Below are 20,397 nucleotides of genomic sequence, written 5' to 3' on the forward strand. Positions count from 1 at the left end.
AAAACCAGGCAGCCAGAGGGGAAAAAAATCTAGAATTTCAATGCAGGAAGCTTTAAAAAGATGAAAAACAAAAAAATAGAGGTTTATGGGGGATTAGGAATTAGTAAAGATATATATATATATATATATATATATATATATATATTTATATTTATTTATATATTATGCATATATGTTAAGATCTAGAAAGTATATTCAAATTCATTTTAAAAAAAGAAGAGAAAAGAAAACTGCCCCAAAGTCAGTTCATCATAAAGACCAGTAGTCAAAACTCAAGACTGGTGACAGAACTCAGAAAGAGCATGTACCAACACACAAAGTAAGGAATAAGAAACAGCTTGTAACAAAAAGTACATAAAAGATGTTTTAAATTACAAATGAAAGACTTCCAGTTAAACAGCACAGATTTAATATACTCTCAACCTCCCTTACCCCCCAAATAATGACATCAAGGACCAGGAAGGTATAAACCTTGGGAGAGACCATAGCAGGTGAAGGACGTCAACAGTATTTCAGAAGATGGAAGAGGTGGACATATGGAAATTGAGAGAGAGGAAGAACTAAAAGCCAACCCCAAAAGAGTCAGGAATTGGGGGTCACCGAGTACTAAGGAAGGCAAGCCTAAGGGACAGGCCTGAAAGTTCTTGAAACTATGGATAAGGAGTAGTTAAATGCTCAGATTCCCCTCACTAACTCGGCAGAAGATAGAGTTTTACAACCTGGAGAAAATGGACCAGAGAAGCTCCTGATGACAGGGGCAACAGAAAAAGCTGAAGTGAGAATGAGTCCCCGACCAAAATGTCCATCAATATGGGTTAAATATATGTAACCACTTTGACATTTTAACACACATTTAAAAACCGTTCCATAGGGACACTGTCAAATCATCATCACATGCAACCAAAATCCTGGAAGTACTTTCTTTTTAATTTTTATTAAAATATAGCTAACATATAATATATTCATTTCAGGTGTACACCATAGGTATTCAACATTTATATACCTAAAGAAGTGATCGCCATGATAAGCCCAGTAACCATTTGACACCACAGATCCTTTTTAAATAATGGATCCTGGGTCAAGTCTACAAGCCCAGCTGTGATCAACCACATAATGATGAACATTCTGCACAGCGTGTGTGTCTAGTGAAATAACAGATATAAACACCATACTAATGAACTCAACAAAAAAATGAGAAAATGTTTGGCCTTTTTCTTTTATGGAATACTTGTCTTTATAAAGATGGCCATATTTAGATACATCCAATTCCAGAAGCTTACATCAGGTGGAAAATAATTACTTCATATAACTGTTGAGTAAATCTAATAACCAAAAAAAAAAAAAAGAAAGAAAGAAACAAAGTAATGCCACCCACTCATAAATTAAAGGAAGTCCCGTCTAAACTAGTGAAGAGCAGAAGTTCAAGTTTTTGTTTTTAATACATTGAATTAAGTTCAACTTCATTCAAAAGATAGAACCAAACAAAATATGGCCTCATGGGAAGGCAGCCCAGTTCAAAGGGAAAACACTTGAGTTAGAAGTGGATCCTAAATCTGAGTCGAATTCATTGCGTGACTTTTAGTAAATCACTTAACCCGCCGGGGTCTCAGTTTTTTCATCTGTAAAACAAGGGCTTTGGGCATCTCAAATTTTACAATGCATTCAAATTACCTGAGGATCTTGTTAACTGCAGGTTCTGATTCAGTTGTCCGGAGTAGGGCCCTATATATCGCATTTCTAACAAGCACCCAGATGCACCGCATTTGAGTAGCAGGGTTTAACTGGTCCTTTCCCACTAATGTTCTGACACTTCATCCTCAGGATACCTGTTTTAATGACCCATTAAGAATAATTTAGCCTAAGTGTAACCCCAAGGGTAGTACCTGGTATGTTTGGTTCAATAATAAATGTTTGTTCCCCATACCAGCAAAAAAGGCAAGATGTGCGCCAGGCAACCAAAGACTTCTCAGACCACCTGCAGAAGAGAAAGTGGTTTCCAGAGGAAGATGGGCATCAGCGGAAGCTACTTATTCAGCCATGATTAGCCTGGTCGTCAGGGCCTTATAGGGCAGCCCTCTGAGTTTTAATGCTTGAGGGACCAAGTAGCCTCATGGGGAGGGGAAAAAAAAAAAAAAACTTCTCCTAAACAAAGGGGCAGGGAGAGCCCCAGACAGATGGGGGAAGGGGTTTCTGACCACACACAGTGGTCATTGCTCAACAGTCCCCGGGTCAGTTAAGAATCACCTGCAGATAGCGTGACCAATCTGTCCTGTGTCCCGGGAAACCCCTCAATTCAGTGCAAATAGAGACAGCTAGTCACTCTACCTGGAGAGCTTGTTAAAACAGAATGCCCAGAGATTCTGATTCAGTAGGTGTGGATGGGGTCTGAGAATCGGCATGTCTAAAAGCTCACAGCTGGACCACACTATACATCGCGTTGCACATCTACCTGAACCTCCAGGACGTGGGTCAGAACCCCGAGGAAGGTAAAAGCAATACTGAAGAAGTCTTTCACCAAGTCTAGAATGATGCATACATAGCACAGCACTGGGACCAACGAGACAGAGAGAACCCCAGGGAGAGGAACTGTCCGGGCCAATACAAAGATCACAGGCCTTGGCTATATAACCTGAGGAGGAAGTGTGTCAGGGACAGGCTCGCATCCACATCAAGGATGACTCTTGTTTTGTCATCAGAATACTCTGTTCAGGAGAGCAGAGAGGTGGCTGAGGAAACTGTTGCAGAGGTGAGGGGCACCCCTGCCGGTCCCAGGGAGGCCTAGAATTACTGGCAGAAAACAAGAGGAGGAAAGGCCTGGCGAGTACTTATTATTATTACTGTATCCCCGGTTCAGGCTCCCACCCTAGATTCATTTCCCTTCTCCACTGTGCAGGGACTAAGCCAGCTTTAGTCACATTCAACAATGAGAGAAGGAGACCTAAGCTGGCGTCTTCTCTCTCGCTCCCTGGTTCTGTGACCTTAGGCAAGTTAAACTGTCAGTCTTCCAGTTTTAGTCTGTGAGATGGAGATCGTGTTGGAAGCATTAAATGAGAAACAGAAATGCTGTATGAGCTCTAAAGCACTTGACAAAGATAATTTACATGAATATTTATGTCTCTTTCCGTATTGTTATTGTTAGAAACAAGTCAATCAAGTTGCAGTGCCTGGTATTTGTCATAGTGGTTAAGAGCAGGGTTAAGAGAGAGAGTACAGTCCTGGACTGCCCCTTGCTAACTGCAATCCTTGATAAGCCCTGTGCCTCAGTTTCCTGTAAATCTGTAATATGGGTATAATAATAAAACCTACTTCATATGGTGGTTGTGAGAATTAGTGTAAATGAGCTAATACATGTAAAGCAAATGTATTTTTGTGATGTTATTCTTTGCAACAAAAAAATGTGTTACACATTTTATAACAACCACTCAACAAGTCTTGGTTAATGAAGAAATGAAGGTACCAACAGCTAGTGAACTCCCAAGTATACTAACGAAGAGAGTGATGTGATGCAAAAACTCAAAACCCAAAGCAACATTTTTGTGTGGACAGATGCCAACCTGTTCATGGGCTGATATTCTAGGAACCATAGCATCTTATTTTGCATAATCACTCCCTTCCTTCCCCACACCCTCCCAGCCTCCGGAGCGATACCTGACTCAGAAGTTGGAAGTTCAGCTTCCTCAGATTTTCAGTTCTCACCCATCCCTCCTCTCCACCACACACCAAGTAAACCCACACCTCAGATGGCATGGCGGCTGCCAGCCTAAGCAAACTCCTCCTGCTCCTTATTTCAACACGCAAGCCACAACTTAAAGGCACTTCTGAATTAACAGCAGATGGACTTGGACAATACAATGAAAGGATTTTGTCCACTGCCAAGGGAAGAAGTTAGTTTAAAAGCACAAATGGAGTGCTCAAATGTGAATCTTAATCTAATCCCCAGCCATTTACAGTTAGACCAATAAATCCATGGCACAACCTTCACGAGATCCTATCTCTCAAACTTGTGGAGACATGTGCAAACAGATCAAATGACCCGAGAAAATAAGCAAAGGGGGCCCCAAACTCAGGAAGAGAAAGCACTCTCCAGTCTTCTGCAACACTACGTAAAATTGCATTGCTCTTAAGAGACTGAATCAAATTCCAGAGAAGGAACCTTAGAAACCTCGTATACTCTCCTCTCCAGCATCCCTGACAGAAACAAGCAAAAACACAGCCTCTGCTTTACAATCCAGCAAGACAGAGAGCACTCTACTCTTTCAAGCAATTTAATCCATGGAGGGCAATGTGAACCATCTTATATTTCCCTTCCCCCCCCAACCCAGGACTGACATTCCCCAAGAACCTATGACCTTTCCTCCTGCAAATTGGTTATAGGGCCCTCAGCTTCCTTTTGCCTTTTTGCCATCTTCTGTCAACTTTCCTGTTTGATCAAGACCAACTTGCAGGGGGGGCCCTCACCCCTGGCCTCCAGACCAGGAACCGACGCGCAGAGTGCCCCTACTCTGACACTTCTGAGTTTTGAGTTAAGTAGCCCTTCATTTAGGCCACATCCTAAGTTCATGCCCGGCATGTCACCCACTAACAGACAGTCTCACACTCTGGAGCAGGCTGTACACTTTTTTCTAATCTGGCCATTCATTCACCCTGCCTCCTCTGCAGAGTTGAGGCCAATAGGCCACTTACTACCTGGGGCAGCAATGACCTTAGGAGCCCATTTTAGGATTTGACTGGAAGGCTGAGAATGTGCCCAGGGCCGAGTCCCTGGGGGTGGAAGACAGGCCACAGTGGGGACCTTCCTTGGCTCTAACACACTCCCTTACTTTGAGCAACTGTAAGTCATTCCAAAAGAATTCCCTCCCTCCACTTTTCCTTTTTCCTCCCCTTCCCTGCTCTGACGAGGGAACATGCTGCTGTGACTCACGGTGAGAGTGAAGGCCAAGCCCATGAAATGCATGATTAGTGAAGTCAGGTCCACTTTATACAGAACACCTTCCCCAACCCTCTTCACTAGGGCTCCCCCAAGAGTCTCCAGGCCCCTTGCCCATCCTCCTCTGGCCTCCAAACCCCAGCCAGGCCTGAGCCAACAAGTCCCCCAGCCACTCCCTGACTCACTGCAATGCCAGAGAAAGGTTAGGAAACAGGACTGACTGGTTCTTCCCCTCCTCCCTATTCCTAACCTCTCTGTTCCCCTCAGGCTTGGCACCCCACCCACCCACCCACCAACCAACACCCTTCTGCTGGACCAACTATGTGTCTCACACTTTCCTCACACTCAGGCCATCTGACTTCGGCTCCCCACTCTTCTCTCTGAACCATCGTTATAATAATTAAATGTAATTCAGCACATGTTACCACTGAGAGACTGAATATACAAATGGACAATGGCCAAACCATATATAAAAATAGAAGTCTGACCCACAACCTACAGCAATCAGTCCAGGAAGTCAAACCACAATCTCTGCAACAATCGGTCCCAAATGGTCAGGACTTAACAGCCAGCTTCCCTAATTATTGCTCCCCCCACCCTGCAGCCTTCCAACTTAGGACTGATCAGAGAAAGCGAAACACACTCCTCTAACCAATCACACAGGATGCCTGCTGTTAGTAAGCCTCCTCCATGCCAATATCCTCCAACCAGGGCACACGTGAAGCCTTCCCCTTTGTTTCACTATAAAGCTTTTATACTCCCCTGCCTGCCTTTGAGTCTCTGACAAACATTAAGTGATGGTGGCTGACTCTCTTGCTTCCCCCTTATCATCTACATTCAGTCCTCTTCTGCTGTCATACTGTGGAGCCAGTCCCCAGAACCTCTAAGCCAGCTATTGTAACAACTTCCTCAATGGCTCTGTCACGTGGGGTGTCACGTGGGGTCTCCGGTCCCGCTCCCCACACAAGAACGCAGGCTACGGGAAGGCCAAAAAGGAACACCCACGGAGCCACAGATAGGGGAGTCACACCACCACTCTCTCTGGTGGCTGTGTTGGAGACACAGGAAGCAGGAGTCACACTATCCGCAACCTGTCGTCCACTTCTCTCTGCCAACCAACCTCACTTGCTAACTGCAATCCGCTCTTGCTAGCTCAGCCACCATCTTCTTGCTAGCCCCCCATTTTTCTGCTAGCGTAGCCACAGCAGTTATATTAGTGGCCAATGGCTCACTGGTTATAGCTGACGGCCAACTAGCCACAGCTGATGACCATCCAATCACAGTTGATAGACATTTACTACCTGAGCCAGCACCTTTCCATGTGAGGGCGAAACTGCACTCCTGGCTCTGACCCCACAGGCTCTAAGCCTCCAGTCATTCCCCACATTGTCCACTGTAAGGAAACCTGCCCTTAATAACCAGATTCTCCAACGCTGTAAATGAAAGGAGAATGCCTACACAGGAAGAGGTTTTATCAGGCAACCCTGACTTCCATTTCCCCCAATTCATCCCCACAGCCTTTAATTAGTTGCAGATGAATGACCTGAGAGAGTTACTTTGTTCAGTTATCTTAGCCCAGCATTTCAACAGCACCACACTGTACAGTTTCTCAGGCTAGTCTTAACACAAAGATTCTGAAATAGGCTCCAAGCATTGACAAGCGTTTATACACACTGCCATGAGAGACCAACTTAGGGAAGGAAGCTAGAAAGCCTATCAGAGCATCTGATGTACAAAAATGGCCACTTCAGAAGGTTGAGCCATCAAGAGAAACACCCACCAGTATGGTAAAAGCTCCAACATGAAAAGAATTTGGGGGGACAGGAGTGTGAGCTCATATCCCTCACATCTCCTTACATGAAGTTCCCTTTCACTTCAGGATCAGTGTTTGATTTTTATTAAGAAAGCTATATCAACTTTTTTTTTGGGGGGTGGGGGAGGGAACAGGACTTTATTGGGGAACAGTGTGTACTTCCAGGACTTTTTTTTCCAAGTCAAGTTGTTGTCCCTTCAATCTTAGTTGAGGAGGGTGCCGTTCCGCTTCAAGTTGTTGTCCTTTCAGTCTTAGTTGTGGAGGGCACAGCTCAGCTCCAGGTCCAGTTGCCATTTTCTAGTTGCAGGGGGCGCTGCCCACCATCCCTTGCGGGACTCGAGGAATTGAACTGGCAACCTTGTGGTTGAGAGCCCACTGTCCCATGTGGGAATCGAACCGGCAGCCTTTGGAGTTAGGAGCATGGAGCTCTAACCGCCTGAGCCACCGGGCCGGCCCAACCTTTTTTTTTTTTTACAGTGAAAAAATTTTGTATTTAGAATTGGCCAGCTGGACTCAGTTTAGATGATCCCAATTTTGTTGGCAACATCCAAAGCATCAGAGTGAGAAGCCAATTGAACATATGCCTTCTTGTCTCCATCGGGCCTGATCAGGGTGTTGACCTTGGCCATGTCAATGTCCTAGAGCTTCTTCCCAGCCTGTCTGATCTGGTGCTTGTTGGCTTTGACAGCCACAATGAACACCAGCGTATTGTTGTCTTCTATCTTCTTCATGGCTGACTCAGTAGTTAGGGAGAATGCGATGATGGCATAGTGGTCAAGCTTATTTCTCCAGGGGGCGCTCTTCCCAGGGTATTTAGGCGGCCTTCAGAGCTGCAGTCTCTTGGGCCTTCAGAAGGTGGATGACGTCCAGATGTTCCTTTTTTTTGTGGCTGTGGAGGCCTTTCAGGACTGCTTTCTTTGCTTTCAAAACCTTTGCTTTGGCTTCAACTTTGGGAAGAGCAGGGACTTCCTTCTTCGCTTTCGGCGCCATCTTCGTGAAAAGCTCAACTTTTTGTATCACTCCCTGTACAAAAACCTGCAATGGCTTCCCACTGTCCAGGAACAGCTAAGTCTAAATGCCTTGGTCTGCCTGCCAGTCAAAGCACTCCATCTTCTAGTTAAATCCAGTCTGCTTTTCCACCCCCATTTCCCACCCATCTACTTATCAGCCAATCTGAACTACAGGCCCCATGCTTTTGTGCCTCCGTGTGCCTCCCAACTGCCCCTCCATCTGGAATTCATTCATTCTACACATATTTGTGGAGCGCTGACTGTGCCCTCTGCTGTGAGCTGGGATGCCTTTTCCTCATCTTCCCATATCCAAACATTCCTCATATTCCATATCTCTTACCAATCCTTAATTGTCTAAAGGGTCACCTCATCCATAAGGCCACCAAATTCCCCTAGCTACCCTGTTTCCCCGAAAATTAAGACCTAGCCGGATAATCAGCTCTAATGCATCTTTTGCAGCAAAAAATTAATATAAGACCCAGTCTTATTTTACTGTACTATGAGACCGGGTCTTATATTAATTTTTGCTCCAAAAGACGCATTAGAACTGATTATCTGGCTAGGCCTTATTTTCCGGGAAACACGGCAGACATAATCTCGTTCCCTCCTTTGACCACCCACACCTTCTCAGAGCACTTATGGTGTACTGCCTTCTATTTGGGTAAATGCCACCTCCCCTACATGTCTGAATACTGCGTGCAACTCCTATCACACTCCACACTGCGTTTTACAGAGGGGAAAAACCCCAAAAAAACAAAAACAAAACTACTCCAATTGCCTGGAAATGGATTATTTGCTCGTATGGCTCCTCCAGAATAAGACCTCAATGAGGGCCAGCCCCAAGACTTCACATCCTGCACAGGGAAACAAGAACCATCTGTTGAATGAATGGATTAATGAATGCTTTATTCCTGTAAACTTCCTTACGCTTTTTTCTCACCATATTAGCATCTAGTTCTTCATCAAGATGCAAAAAAAATCAAAAGGCAGAAAGAAACTTGCTGCGGGTCTACAATTTGTTGTGCAAAAGCCACAGCAGAGCCGGAAGCGTGACGGTGCAGCCGGAACGCCCTGCCACCACCCGCAGCGCGGCTCTTCCCCCTGGGCGCCCCTTGCGCCCAGCCCCCACCTCGCCTCAGGTTCCCGGGGGCGCTGGCAAGGCCACCTCGAAACTGGTCTCCCCCGCGGCCCTGGGGCGGGGACGGGAAAGCCCCGGCGCAGAGCCCCTCCTGCTTCTTTGAGCCCCGCCTTCCTGATCCCCAACGGCCGGAACGACCGCACCTGCGCTCTTCGCCCGGGCTCCGCGCCTGCCCGGCCCAGGGGCGGGGAAGCGTCCCGGGCGCGCCCAGCGTCGTCGAGGCTCAGCGGGGACTGGCGGGGTCCCCGCGCCGCGGCCGCTCCTACCCGCACTCACCGTCCGTCCCCGGCGCTCCAGTCGCGCAGCGGGCCAGGGCGAGCAGCAGCAGGAGCGGCAGCAGGCGGCGAGGCGGGCGGCCCGCGCCCCGGGGCCCCCGGCCCATGCCGCCGCTGCCGCGTCCCTCCCGGCGCGCCCGCGACTCCTCCTGCGGCCCCAAGGCGCCGAGATAAGGCGGCGGGCGCAGCGGGGAGGGGGCCGGCCAGGCCGCTTCCGGCGCCAGGCGGTGAAGCGGCGGACACCGCGGGGGTCCCCGGGAGGCGGCGGGGCCGGGCCTGTACTCCAGGCAGATGCTCATTCATTCACAAGCTCTTTCACTCATTTGTGCACCTGCCAGGCGCGCGGTGGGCACTGGGGACGCACAGCGGGCAGACAGGGTCCGGCCCTCTCGGTGCATACGTTCCGAAAGGGGTCAGTCGCCCGGCAGATAATGACACAAATGAACAGAGGGTCCTGGGCTGTGCTAGAAAGAAATGTCCATCGTGCCCTAAGCGTGTGGAACCAATGCGGGATCCAAGCCTGTCGGGGGCTCAGGGAGGCACCCCTGGGGTAGCAAAGGAAGAGGTGAAAAAGCTGGGGTGAGGTTGCTGGAGGTCCCAGGGCAAGGTGAGAGGGCGAGAAGCCGCCAGTCCAGGCCACCCATGGGGCAACCGACTTGACCAGGTGACAAAACCAGCTTAAAGGGCGACTGAGTTGTGGTGGGGGAGGGGCTGGCAGGAGTTTCTGCTACTTGGAGGAAGTAAATAAACAGCCCCTGAGGATGAAAAGGACGTGGGAGAGGAATCTAAGCAGGTGAGAAAGGCATCTGCAAAGAGACAGTGACAAGAGTGTATTCTAGAAATGGGGGGAGGACCTCCTTGGAGTTGGAACACATGGTTTGGAGAGAGGCAGTAAGATGGAGAGATAAATAAGACCTCATAAACCGAATAAAGGGGGGTAGCTGAGAAGCTGTAACGGGGTTCTAAGCAGAGTGACTTCAGCAGGAAAGTCTCCCAGAGTCTCCTCTGTGGGATTGGGGCTAAGAAGGCAGGAAGACCAGCCTGGAGCTGCTGCGGGAATCCAGGAAGGAGAGGACATGTCGAGGAGCAGGGCGTTGGCGAGGAGTATGGGGAGAAGCGGCAGATGAGAGTGGTATTGGGTGGAATCCACTGGATTTTATGACCAGTAGAATGGAGGAGGAGGGAAGAGAAAAAACATGTCACCTAAATTTCTGGTTTCGGCAACAGCGTTGATGGTGGTGGGAGTCACTGAGATAGAGACCCAAAGGGAGCTGTTACAAGTTGGGGCAGGGAGAGGCTGCAGGGGGAGAAGAAATAAGTTCCAGTTTGAAGGCTTTGAGCTTGTGATGTCTGTGGGTCTCTCCAAGAACCGGGCCCTGCACTGCTTCACCCATATTCTCACTTGCTTTCTCTCTCTACCATGAGCCTGATCTAAATAGAACCACCCATGAACACACCCATATAAGGACTAAACTGGTGCAGCCTTAAAAAGTAGTTAAAAATAAACTTCCCAGCCTCTTCTGCAGCAGGCTTTTTTGCTAATTATTATTATTTTTTTTTTTTCAGTTCAAAGATAAGAGACTGCTTTGAGGAGTAGAAGATGGACATCGTGTCTATTGTAGCATATCTCCTGTTATTTAGACAATTTTTTTGTTAAACTCAGCTCTCCATGAACTTTGAAATCGTAATTATTTCAACAAAAATACGTTCATTTAAGACATTTTAAAACCAACCTATACCTCTCCTTTTCTGCCATGCCTCCCTGCAGAATAAATAAACATATACTTGTGTGTGTGTGTATTTTTTTAATTGGTGATGTTAGGAAAAAGTCCAAAACTTGGAAATAGGCAAAAGAGATTATTGTCTTTTTCAGTGGGACTCTGGGTGTTGCCTAGTAGCCCTTTTAGAGATTATCTGATTCCACAGGATGGACACCTTTTGCTGGACTTTCATTGACTAGGCTATTTTCAACTCAGTAGGGGTAGAGTTAACTTGCAGAAAACTGATAATAATCAAAAGATTCTTGTCCATAGCAATGCAATTAATTTTTCCAGTATTAATATAAGTGATTTCTACTAGGTGAAAATAAGATAAACCTAATAATTAGATGTTGTCCGATATGATACTAGTTAGCCAATTTTGCATCTATTAGCAAATTCATTTTATCATTCCTGACTGTACATGTGTATATATATTATTTTTTTCAAATTTTCTTTTGAAAGTTAGTATCTTACTAGTTCTCTGAAGTAAACATCTTACTGAGTCCCTCATGAATTAGTTGACTAAAATCTTAGGTTTTCATTTTATATTTGCATTAAGTGTATTTTTAGTATTTTGAAAAGTTTATGTTAGCACAACCTATGTTACTCTTACATTCCACATTAGACTGTGTGTCTCTCATTAATTTTATTGGCTCACTTTTTGCTTTCAAATAAATATTTTTGTAAAAAAAATTACTTCTTACCCAATGGTGAGTTCATGAAATAACGGAACGGAAAAATGTCTCCTCATCAGTATTTGTCACTAGACTTAAAAGAGAATATTGAACCAGTGTTAAAATTGGGAGCAATAGGATTATTGCTGAGAAAATATTTAGCTTAAGAAAAATGTTCTTTTAAGAGAGCATGGCCGATACACCAACATCTTCTGAAAGGATTTAGAGAGAGCTCTTTTTCCCCATGACATCTAGAAGATTTTAATGACTTCAAAGAAAATTTTAACTTTTGGTTTCAAGATGGCATTGTAAGCCCTGAAAGTTCTCTCTCCCCTCCTTCCCAAACCCCAGTAAAATGGCCAAAGATACACACACACACACACACACACACACACACACACACACCACAAACAATAAATATGCAGCAGTGCTTGCAAACAGGAAAGAATGACATCATCGAACCAGATAGCTTTGAGCAATGCGTTGGACATGTCTTCCACAAAAATATCCACCAAAAGATATGGAAGGTAGGGAGAAAAATAAAAAATGTAATTAAAATTTTTAAAAAATTATATGTATACTTCAAGTTATTATTTGTACTTGTTAATATAATGTGAAGATTTTATAGTATTTTAAAACTCTGTAGGAATTGTTGAAAAAATACAAAGTACACTTCTTACCAATTCAAAGCGTTTAATTTTGCTCATCTGTGTACATAGTGTTCTCTACAATCAGCAACTTCTTCAGGCTTCAAGCCACCCAAATACGAGTTTCCTGGCCCTCCAGAAAAACTGTCATTTCCACACTTTTAAGAAATCATTTTTAACTTCATTTAAAAAAATCTTTTACAATAATTTAGTTATCAGAGGGCGTTTATGTGGTTAGACAAAATATTTAAATCCCACCTAAAATATTGAGATTACTGACCAGTATCGGAAGTGATCTTAAAGGATCTCAAGTAAGTATATATACTCAAGAGAGATTCCCAATTTGTTCCTTTCTCCAGCCATCAAAGGTTAATAAATGTTGAAGTCTTAACGCATCTTACTGCATCTTGCTATACAATCAAAACCCTCAATGACAACAAAGAAATATTTGTACACCCCTGTTCACAGCAGCATTATTCACAATAGCCAAAAGGTCAAAACAACCTAAGTGCCCATCCAAGGATGAATGGATAAACAAAAGGTGGTCTATCCATACAATGGGATATTATTCAGTCTTAAAAATGAAGTAAATTCTGACACATGCTACAACATGGATGAACTTTGAGGACGTTAAGGAGGGTTAAGTGAAATAAGCTAGTTAAAAAAGGGCAAATACTGTATGATTCCACTCATATGAGGCATTTAGTCAAATTCATAAACAGAAAGTAGAGGGGTGGTTGCCAGGAGCTGAAGGGAGAGGGGGAATGGGGAGTCAGTGTTTAATGAGTAGAGAGTTTCAGTTTCACAAGATAAAAAAAATTCTGTGGATGGATGATGTTGACGGCTGCAAAACAATGTGAATTACTTAATGCCACTGAACTGTACACTTAAAATATTTAAATGGTAAAAAAGAAAGGAAGGAAGGAAGGAAGAAAGAAAGAAAGGGAAAAAATCAGCGACAAAAAAAATTTAGGTGCCAATTTTTATTTTTATTTTACTTGACTGGCACTAACATATAGGACTTTCCAAGTCAATTTGGATCCTGGTGAATCAGAATTACAGGAAAGTTCCCATGGAAAGCCCCATCCCCCAACTCCTGAGACATAATCTCTCTCTCTTTCTCTCTCTGTCTCCTTCTCTCTGTCTCTCTCTGTCTCTGTCTCTCTTACACACACACACACACACACACACACACACACACACACTGTCACCTGCCTCATTTGAGGAGGCCTCGGCTGTTTGTTCTATAAACCATGAAAGGAAGCCTTGCTGACAGCCCATTTCCGGACCCAAGATCAGCTAGGGGAGCCTTGCAGCCACCCACAGCCCTGAGGAGAAGTGGGGCATATCCAGCAATGACTGACACAATTGCTGAGGAAACCCACAACAGCTGTGAAGGCTGATTGAGATAGACTTCCCTTGGTAAATAGCAGCTGACACTGAAGACGCATATCACCGACCTTAGCAAATAATGCAGTCTTCGAAATATACTTTATGCAATTATTTTGAACTTGAGGTTATACTGGAGTTCTAATTATAAAGTACACCTTTTTGAGAAGCCTCTCTTTCTGCTTTCATGGGGTTGTAGGTGCATTGGCTCTTTCATGTTTTTGTTAATCTGATGATCTCTGCTTTTTATCTTCCACAAATCATCTCTATTTTGGTGCTCTGCTAATATACCCTGTCTGGATTTCCAGTACTGCTTTCAAGTGATTCTTTTTTCCTCTCCATTTAAAAAAAAATGAAAAAAAATCAAGGCACAATTTACATACAGTGAAATACATAAATATTAAGTGTACATTTCTACTTCCAAAGGTCCCTATGAGCCCCTTTTTTGTCCATTGGACTCTAAATTGCTCCAAGTCTCTGTGAGTGCCATATTAACCAGCGATCCCTGTATCTGGCAAAACGACTGGTACCTAGTAAGTGTTCTGCATATCCGGGGAAGGAAGAAAGGAGTGGAGTCCATTACTGTCAGTCCTGGGTTGCCAGTGGGTGTTAATATTCAACTCAGCAGCACATCCGTGGAGCAAGCTGGTATAGAAAAGCTTCAGATTACTCATCTGCCTACATGCCTCATTTCCTGTTCATTCAAGGGCTTGGTGGTTCCTAGATGATATATGTCCCCAGGTGACTGTCTCCCACACTGACTTGTCTCCGGGACTCGGATGATGCCCCACATTGTACGGACTTGCTCACACAGTTGTTTTAAAATGGATATGAGTGAGGAACTTTGACTCTGTGCCAAAGTGGGTAATGAAAAAGGAAGCACGTATTAACCAGTTCAAAAGATTTCTTGTGCTTTGATTTCCTCTGGCAGGTTTGTAAAATAAACCCTAAGCACCCATGGGTAATTTTTTAATCAAATTATTCTTTTGCATCAGGGTCGCTACTTCTTGAAGACAATTTGCCAATGTCAGCTACGATATTGGGCTGACAGGCCACAAACCTTAAATGCTCATAAAACATAGGTTGTCACACATCGTCTAAATGAAGCTGCCTGCCCCTGCCTAAACAGGCTAGCTCTCCGTATTACCAACTCACCAGCTGCTGTCAAAACTCCTGTCCTTCATACCCCATCCTGTGTACTACTTAGGAGACTTTTGGTCCAAGTGACTTAAAATGATCCAAAATATTGAAAGCAAAACTGGAATGTATTGGCTACCATAACCTAAAAGTTTCCCTGACAGAGCTGACATAAGGTGTGACGTGACCAAACACTGAGAGTGCCTCTGGAACCCTGTTCCTTCCTCTCCATTCTCAGGTTTCCCCCTCATTGTTGTAAGATGACTGCTATAGTAGTAGCAGTTCTCTATCCAGTGGACAGAGAAAGCAGAGGCCTTGAGCCTATTTATCCCTGGGAACATGTGTCCTTAGCCAAACCACTCACACCATTGTACTGGATAATAGGATCAATGAATAGCCTAGAGCCACCAGGGCTCACCCTCTGTGTGGGGTCAGCCTCACCCAAACCCCAAGGACTGAGCTGGGGAGGGATGGTTCCCAATGGAAATACAGCGTAGTGTTTTATCAGCAGGTGCTAGGCAGCAAAACCAGCATGTGGGACTATAGTTTGTGAGCATGCTGCCTCTTTGGAATCGCTCCCTTCTCAATTTAACTAACATGCATGTTCACAAATCCTAACTTATTTGAGCTGGACGCCCTCTTCGGACATTCTAGGACGTGGCTTTGAGACGCTCATCATTCTGGGTAACTCCTTTCTGTGGTGTTGTTGTTGTTTTCAACTTCTTTTTTCTAAAGAGTTTACTTGTACCCGAAACTGAACACAACACTTGGAAATAGTCTGGCCAGTGTGGATCTTTTCCTGCAGGTCCTGATAGTAAACCCTTGTAATACACTCAAATTTTGGATAACTCAAGTGTAGGACCTTAAATGCATACCCGCTACATTTTACATTGTTAGACGCAGTCCATTGCATGTACCCTCTGGTCTTTTAGAACATGGTGACTGCAGAATGCACTATAAACTGCTTTCTGGAGATCAACTCTCTCTCTCACCCTGGAATAATGAGCCTGAAGTCCCCTCAGGCTAGCTCCCAGGACCTGGGGGGGGGGGGGGGGGCAGAGCAGGGCCTAAAGCGGAAGTATGGGGCAAGGAGACTCCATGGCTTCCATAAACCACACATTACATTTGTAGCCTCTGCAAAGATTTAGGAAGGACTATGGCCTCTAGATCACTGTTGTTTTTTTTAAACATCTCCATTCATGCACCTTACATTTTATTTATTTATTTATTTAAGATTTTATTGGGGAAGGGGAACGGGACTTTATTGGGGAACAGTGTGTACTTCCAGGACTTTTTTCCAAGTCAAGTTGTTGTCCTTTCAGTCTTAGTTGTGGAGGACGCAGCTCAGCTCCAGGTCCAGTTGCCGTTGCTAGTTACAGGGGGCGCAGCCCACCATCCCTTGCAGGACTCGAGGAGTTGTACCAGCAACCTTGTGGTTGAGAGCCCCCTGGCCCATGTGGGGATCGAACCGGCAGCCTTCAGAGTTAGGAGCATGGAGCTCTAACCACCTGAGCCACTGGGTTGGCCCCAGATCACTTTTTAAGAAGCTTTTCCATCTGGCTTAAACAAAGGCCTATGGGGCCTCAGAAAAGGAGCCTTCCATCTGCTAAGATCAGGAAAGATATCATTAAGGAGGAGAACTTCAAGCTAGACCCTAAAAGATGGGTACCTTTACAATAGGTGAAAATGGGGACCCAAAAGGCAACACAAGATTGACAGAAAAGGTCTTCTCTCTGAAAAAAACAAAATGCACGTAAAGAAATTTGCTAGGGGATGGAGGGGTCTGATTTGCTGTGGACACTCAGAGAAGACAGAATGAAAAGGAAGCTCAAAGGAAAGTCCTGCTTGTGCCCAGCCTGAGCCCTCATGCTCTCAAAGAAATTCCCCAGGAAATGTCTCTAAGCCAGGATGCTCTTTAATTATAGCAAGAGGAGCCCTCACCCTGACCCCTGCTTTTCAGAGGGCCCTGCACGTTACAAACATATTTTTAAAAATTAAATTTATTAATGCACAAAGTAGCACTTTCTGGTTCATCATATAATTATAAAATTGACTGAATTATGGACTTTGTTTTTTGGAGGAATAAATAGTCTTTATTAGGCTCAGACCAGGAGTCCGAGGGTCTTAAGGACCTCTCCATGTGTCAGTTTTCTTCTCCAGGTCCTTTTCAGCCTGTTTCCATAGCCTTGTGAGCTACTGTGTTTTCCCCAAAATAAGACCTAGCTGGACTATCAACTCTAATGCATCTTTTGGAGCAAAAATTAATATAAGACCCAGTCTTATTTTCCTATAAGACCTGGTCTTATATAGTGTAACATAACATAACATAACATAACATAACATAACATAACATAACATAACATAACATAACATGACCGGGTCTTGCATTAATTTTTGCTCCAAAAGACGCATTAGAACTGATTGTCCGGCTAGATCTTATTTTGGGGGAAACATGGTATTCTTTCTTTGGTAATTGATCTTGGCCTCCTCCTTCCTCTTCTCCAGGGTAACATGGAGAAGTGGTTCTTCCAGGCAAGGTCGTGAGCCAGGCATCCTTGGTACTTGTCATAGGGCGGCAAGGTCCCATCAAACACCTTGAAGCTTTCAGGGCAGCCTGGCCTCGCTTGGTCTTGGGGACAGCCTGCTGTGCACCATCCAAAAGATGAGGCTGGATACTTGGAAGTGGAACGCGTTGGCATCCATCTGCTTACAGCGGAAGGCCACGTACTTTCACTTGTTTCTGTAGAAACTGCCTGGAATGTTGACACCCTCACAGCACACAACCACCAAGCAGTATTTGCTTGGCCACGATGGGCCTCCAGGGGCCCAGGGAGATGGCCTGGGCAGTTGAGCACGAGGATTTGCCCCTCTGTCATCCTTCTCAGCTGCCTGGGAAAGCGGGCCATTTTAATACAGAACAATTATGAAGAAGAAAAGAAGACTTGCCATAAACACAATTGTTTAATTATAAACATCACACAAGTGCCCCATCACTCAGAGTCCTACTGTTACCATTAGCGTAAGCAACCTGCCACTCTTAACATCCACTTCCATGAGCAACCCCATCTGGACTCAGGAGAGTCTTATCCTACGTTCTTGAAACAAGTGGTGGCAGCTCCACATGCCCGGGAAGTTTCTCAAGGTATCACTGCTGACAGCAGAGGTAAGATGCTTCAAAATGTAGGGAGGGTTGAGAAGTGAAAGCACATTAAAAAGAGAGAAGACAGAATCGACTGACTTATTACATCCCTTCTCTGTGAGAGTATGAATGTAAAAGATTCTTGCATGATGAAGAATCATTTCCCAGTCGTGCTGTGTGTTCATTTTCTGGTTTTCTTCATGTTCTATCTAAATCAGGGCTCTCAAGGTACTCACAAGTGCCCACAGGTTTTGCAACAATTGCTCATGACAGCTAAGCATTTGTAACATTAGGAATTCCTATGACTTTTAAATGTGTGAAGATATAGATCTAGAGCTAAGGTATAGGAAGCCTGATGCCAGTTCTTTATGTCGGCAACTAAATGAACATTAAAGGCTAGAATTGTGAATAGGTTTATTTGTATAAAACTATGTAATAAGATTTAGTCAGATCTTTACAAAATTAATAGTCAGCTTTATTGAAATGATTTTGACTTAAAATGTTGCTATTAACTAACCTAATTTGTATTCTACTCTTAATTTGAACATAGGATTTGGAATATTTTCGAGGACAACTTATTGAAAATGTATTTAAATAATTAACAATTTTTATTTACTGTTTTTGAAAAAAATATAGTCAAATTTTGTCCCCTGTTACACAATTATATTTTATTTTTAACCCTGTGGGGTTAAATCTGGCACACCACCTGTTTTTGTTTTGTAGATAAAGTTTTATTGGAACACAGCTTTACTGCTCAACGCTTACATATTCTCTATGGCTGTTTTCATGTTTCATGTGGCAGAGTGGTTTTCACAGAAACCACATGGTCCACAAAACCTAAACATTTTACTCTCTGGTCCTTCATAGAAAAAGTTTGCCTACCACTGCTTTGGATGACAACTGCCAAAAGAGAACAGATTATGTGAAAATCTTGAGCGTCAATATAATTTTGCTGTAATAAATACAAAACCCCCAATTTTATGGAATGCATCTATAAATCTGATAAATTATGTATGTCTTTATGACTCATCCAAACATCACTGGCTTCCCAACAGAACACCCAGGCATGTGCAATAATAATTAAATTCAATCATCTTTAATAGCCTGTCAACTTTCAGCCATATAAAAGTCAGAGCCTTGCCCATGTTTTTCAATTTTGCACTTAGGAAAGTGTGTTTTTCGATGTGAGGCATGTTTTCTCTTGCCCCAGGCTCTGCAAATCTAGGGGCAGGTCTGCCAGAGTGTGCCTGAAATGTTCCCATGTTCTGCCACATTGAGGCCTGAGTTTGGGAGACTGTCCCTGTGCCTCTGATGGTAGATTGTACAGAGGGCACCGTCCCAGAACAGTAACACACGTCCCCCCCTGTGCCCCTGATTCAGGCTGGGTGGCCACCAGGACATCTGGACACAGTGCCCGGAAGGATTCCTCTTCCCTTCTGCAGCTGACCAGGTGGGACCAGCTTTGACGCTAGAAGCCCATGTGAACTTCCAGACCACGTGTGTGGGAGGCTCTGGCCTTGGGGAGAGCTCATGAAGGCCTGTCAGTGCAGAGACAGATCTCCTGCTCACACCAGCAGCCCTGCATTTCCTCTAGCAGCTGCAGTCTTTTGGCCACTGCCTGGGCTCTGCTCTGCCTGCCCCGCCAGACCTACATGCCAGCAAGAGCTAGTGCTGTCTGTGGTGGCTGTGCAGCTCAGAATGTCAGGCTGATGCTCAGGGCCCATCCGTCTCTGCTGCTGGGGGAGACAACCATTCACAAAATGCCAGCTAACCTTAACCGTTGCCAAATTCAGGGGGGGAAAAAAAAAAAAAAAAAAATATATATATATATATATATATATATATATATATATATATACATATTGCCCAGTAAAAATTGGAATCTCAGATAAACAGCAAATGCTGTTTCAGTATACGTATGTCCCATGCAATCATATTGAATAATATAAGTGTGTCCCATGTGTCACTTCTCAGACAAGGCATTTAATAACTGGGACATTTAATAATCATTGCTCTTTCCTTGCTGAGGAGACTTTAGAGGCCATCCGTTTTAGATGATATAGCTACGAGATGGAGAATAGTCTCCCAGCCCATAGAAAGGAACTTTTATGCATTGTTGGAAGCTGTGAATTTTTAGGGCTTATCTGTTACCACAGCATCACCCAGACTCCCCTATTACATCATCCAAGCCCCGACTCAGACTTCACTCTTGCTCCTTCTCCTCCACTGTGCTCCTTGGGTGTTTTATAAACCCCTCTCTTACAACGCTTTGTGAATGTTTGCTCAGTTATCGCTCTCCCTCCAACAAGGGCTCAGGGGCCTGGTCTCATTTGACTTAGCGACCACAGGACATGGTATCATAAGCTCTTTAGTGTGTGCTGAATGAATGAATGAATGGCCAATAATTTCCCGAGTTTAGAGCCAGGAATTAGCTTCAGAATCACCTTGGTCTCACCAAGGACGTCACCTCTCCAGGTTTTATCTCCAT

General features: G+C 44.6%; 1 protein-coding gene and 1 pseudogene across 11 annotated transcripts in view; both read right to left on the reverse strand.

The window, feature by feature from the left end:
- The window catches only part of SUSD1 (sushi domain containing 1), a 116,489-nt gene extending 106,875 nt beyond the window's left edge, over window positions 1-9,614 (reverse strand). For 5 of the 11 annotated variants that reach the window (XR_012495891.1, XR_012495890.1, XM_074330828.1 and 2 more), the window contains exon 1: window positions 9,165-9,610. Coding sequence is in view for 7 of the 11 variants with exons in the window: in XM_074330828.1 (XP_074186929.1) it covers window positions 9,165-9,462 (298 nt within the window). In the remaining 4 variants the exon portion in view is untranslated. Of the gene's footprint in view, window positions 1-9,164 lie in introns of all 11 variants that reach the window. The other 6 variants (XR_012495892.1, XM_074330831.1, XR_012495893.1 and 3 more) reach the window with 5 other exon arrangements.
- Window positions 9,615-16,872: 7,258 nt separating this feature from the next.
- On the reverse strand, window positions 16,873-17,646 carry LOC109456966 (large ribosomal subunit protein uL13; annotated as a pseudogene).
- Between the last annotated feature and the right edge of the window lie 2,751 nt (window positions 17,647-20,397).

This window comes from Rhinolophus sinicus, linkage group LG04, assembly GCF_036562045.2.
Source record: "Rhinolophus sinicus isolate RSC01 linkage group LG04, ASM3656204v1, whole genome shotgun sequence".
Taxonomy (NCBI): domain Eukaryota; kingdom Metazoa; phylum Chordata; class Mammalia; order Chiroptera; family Rhinolophidae; genus Rhinolophus; species Rhinolophus sinicus.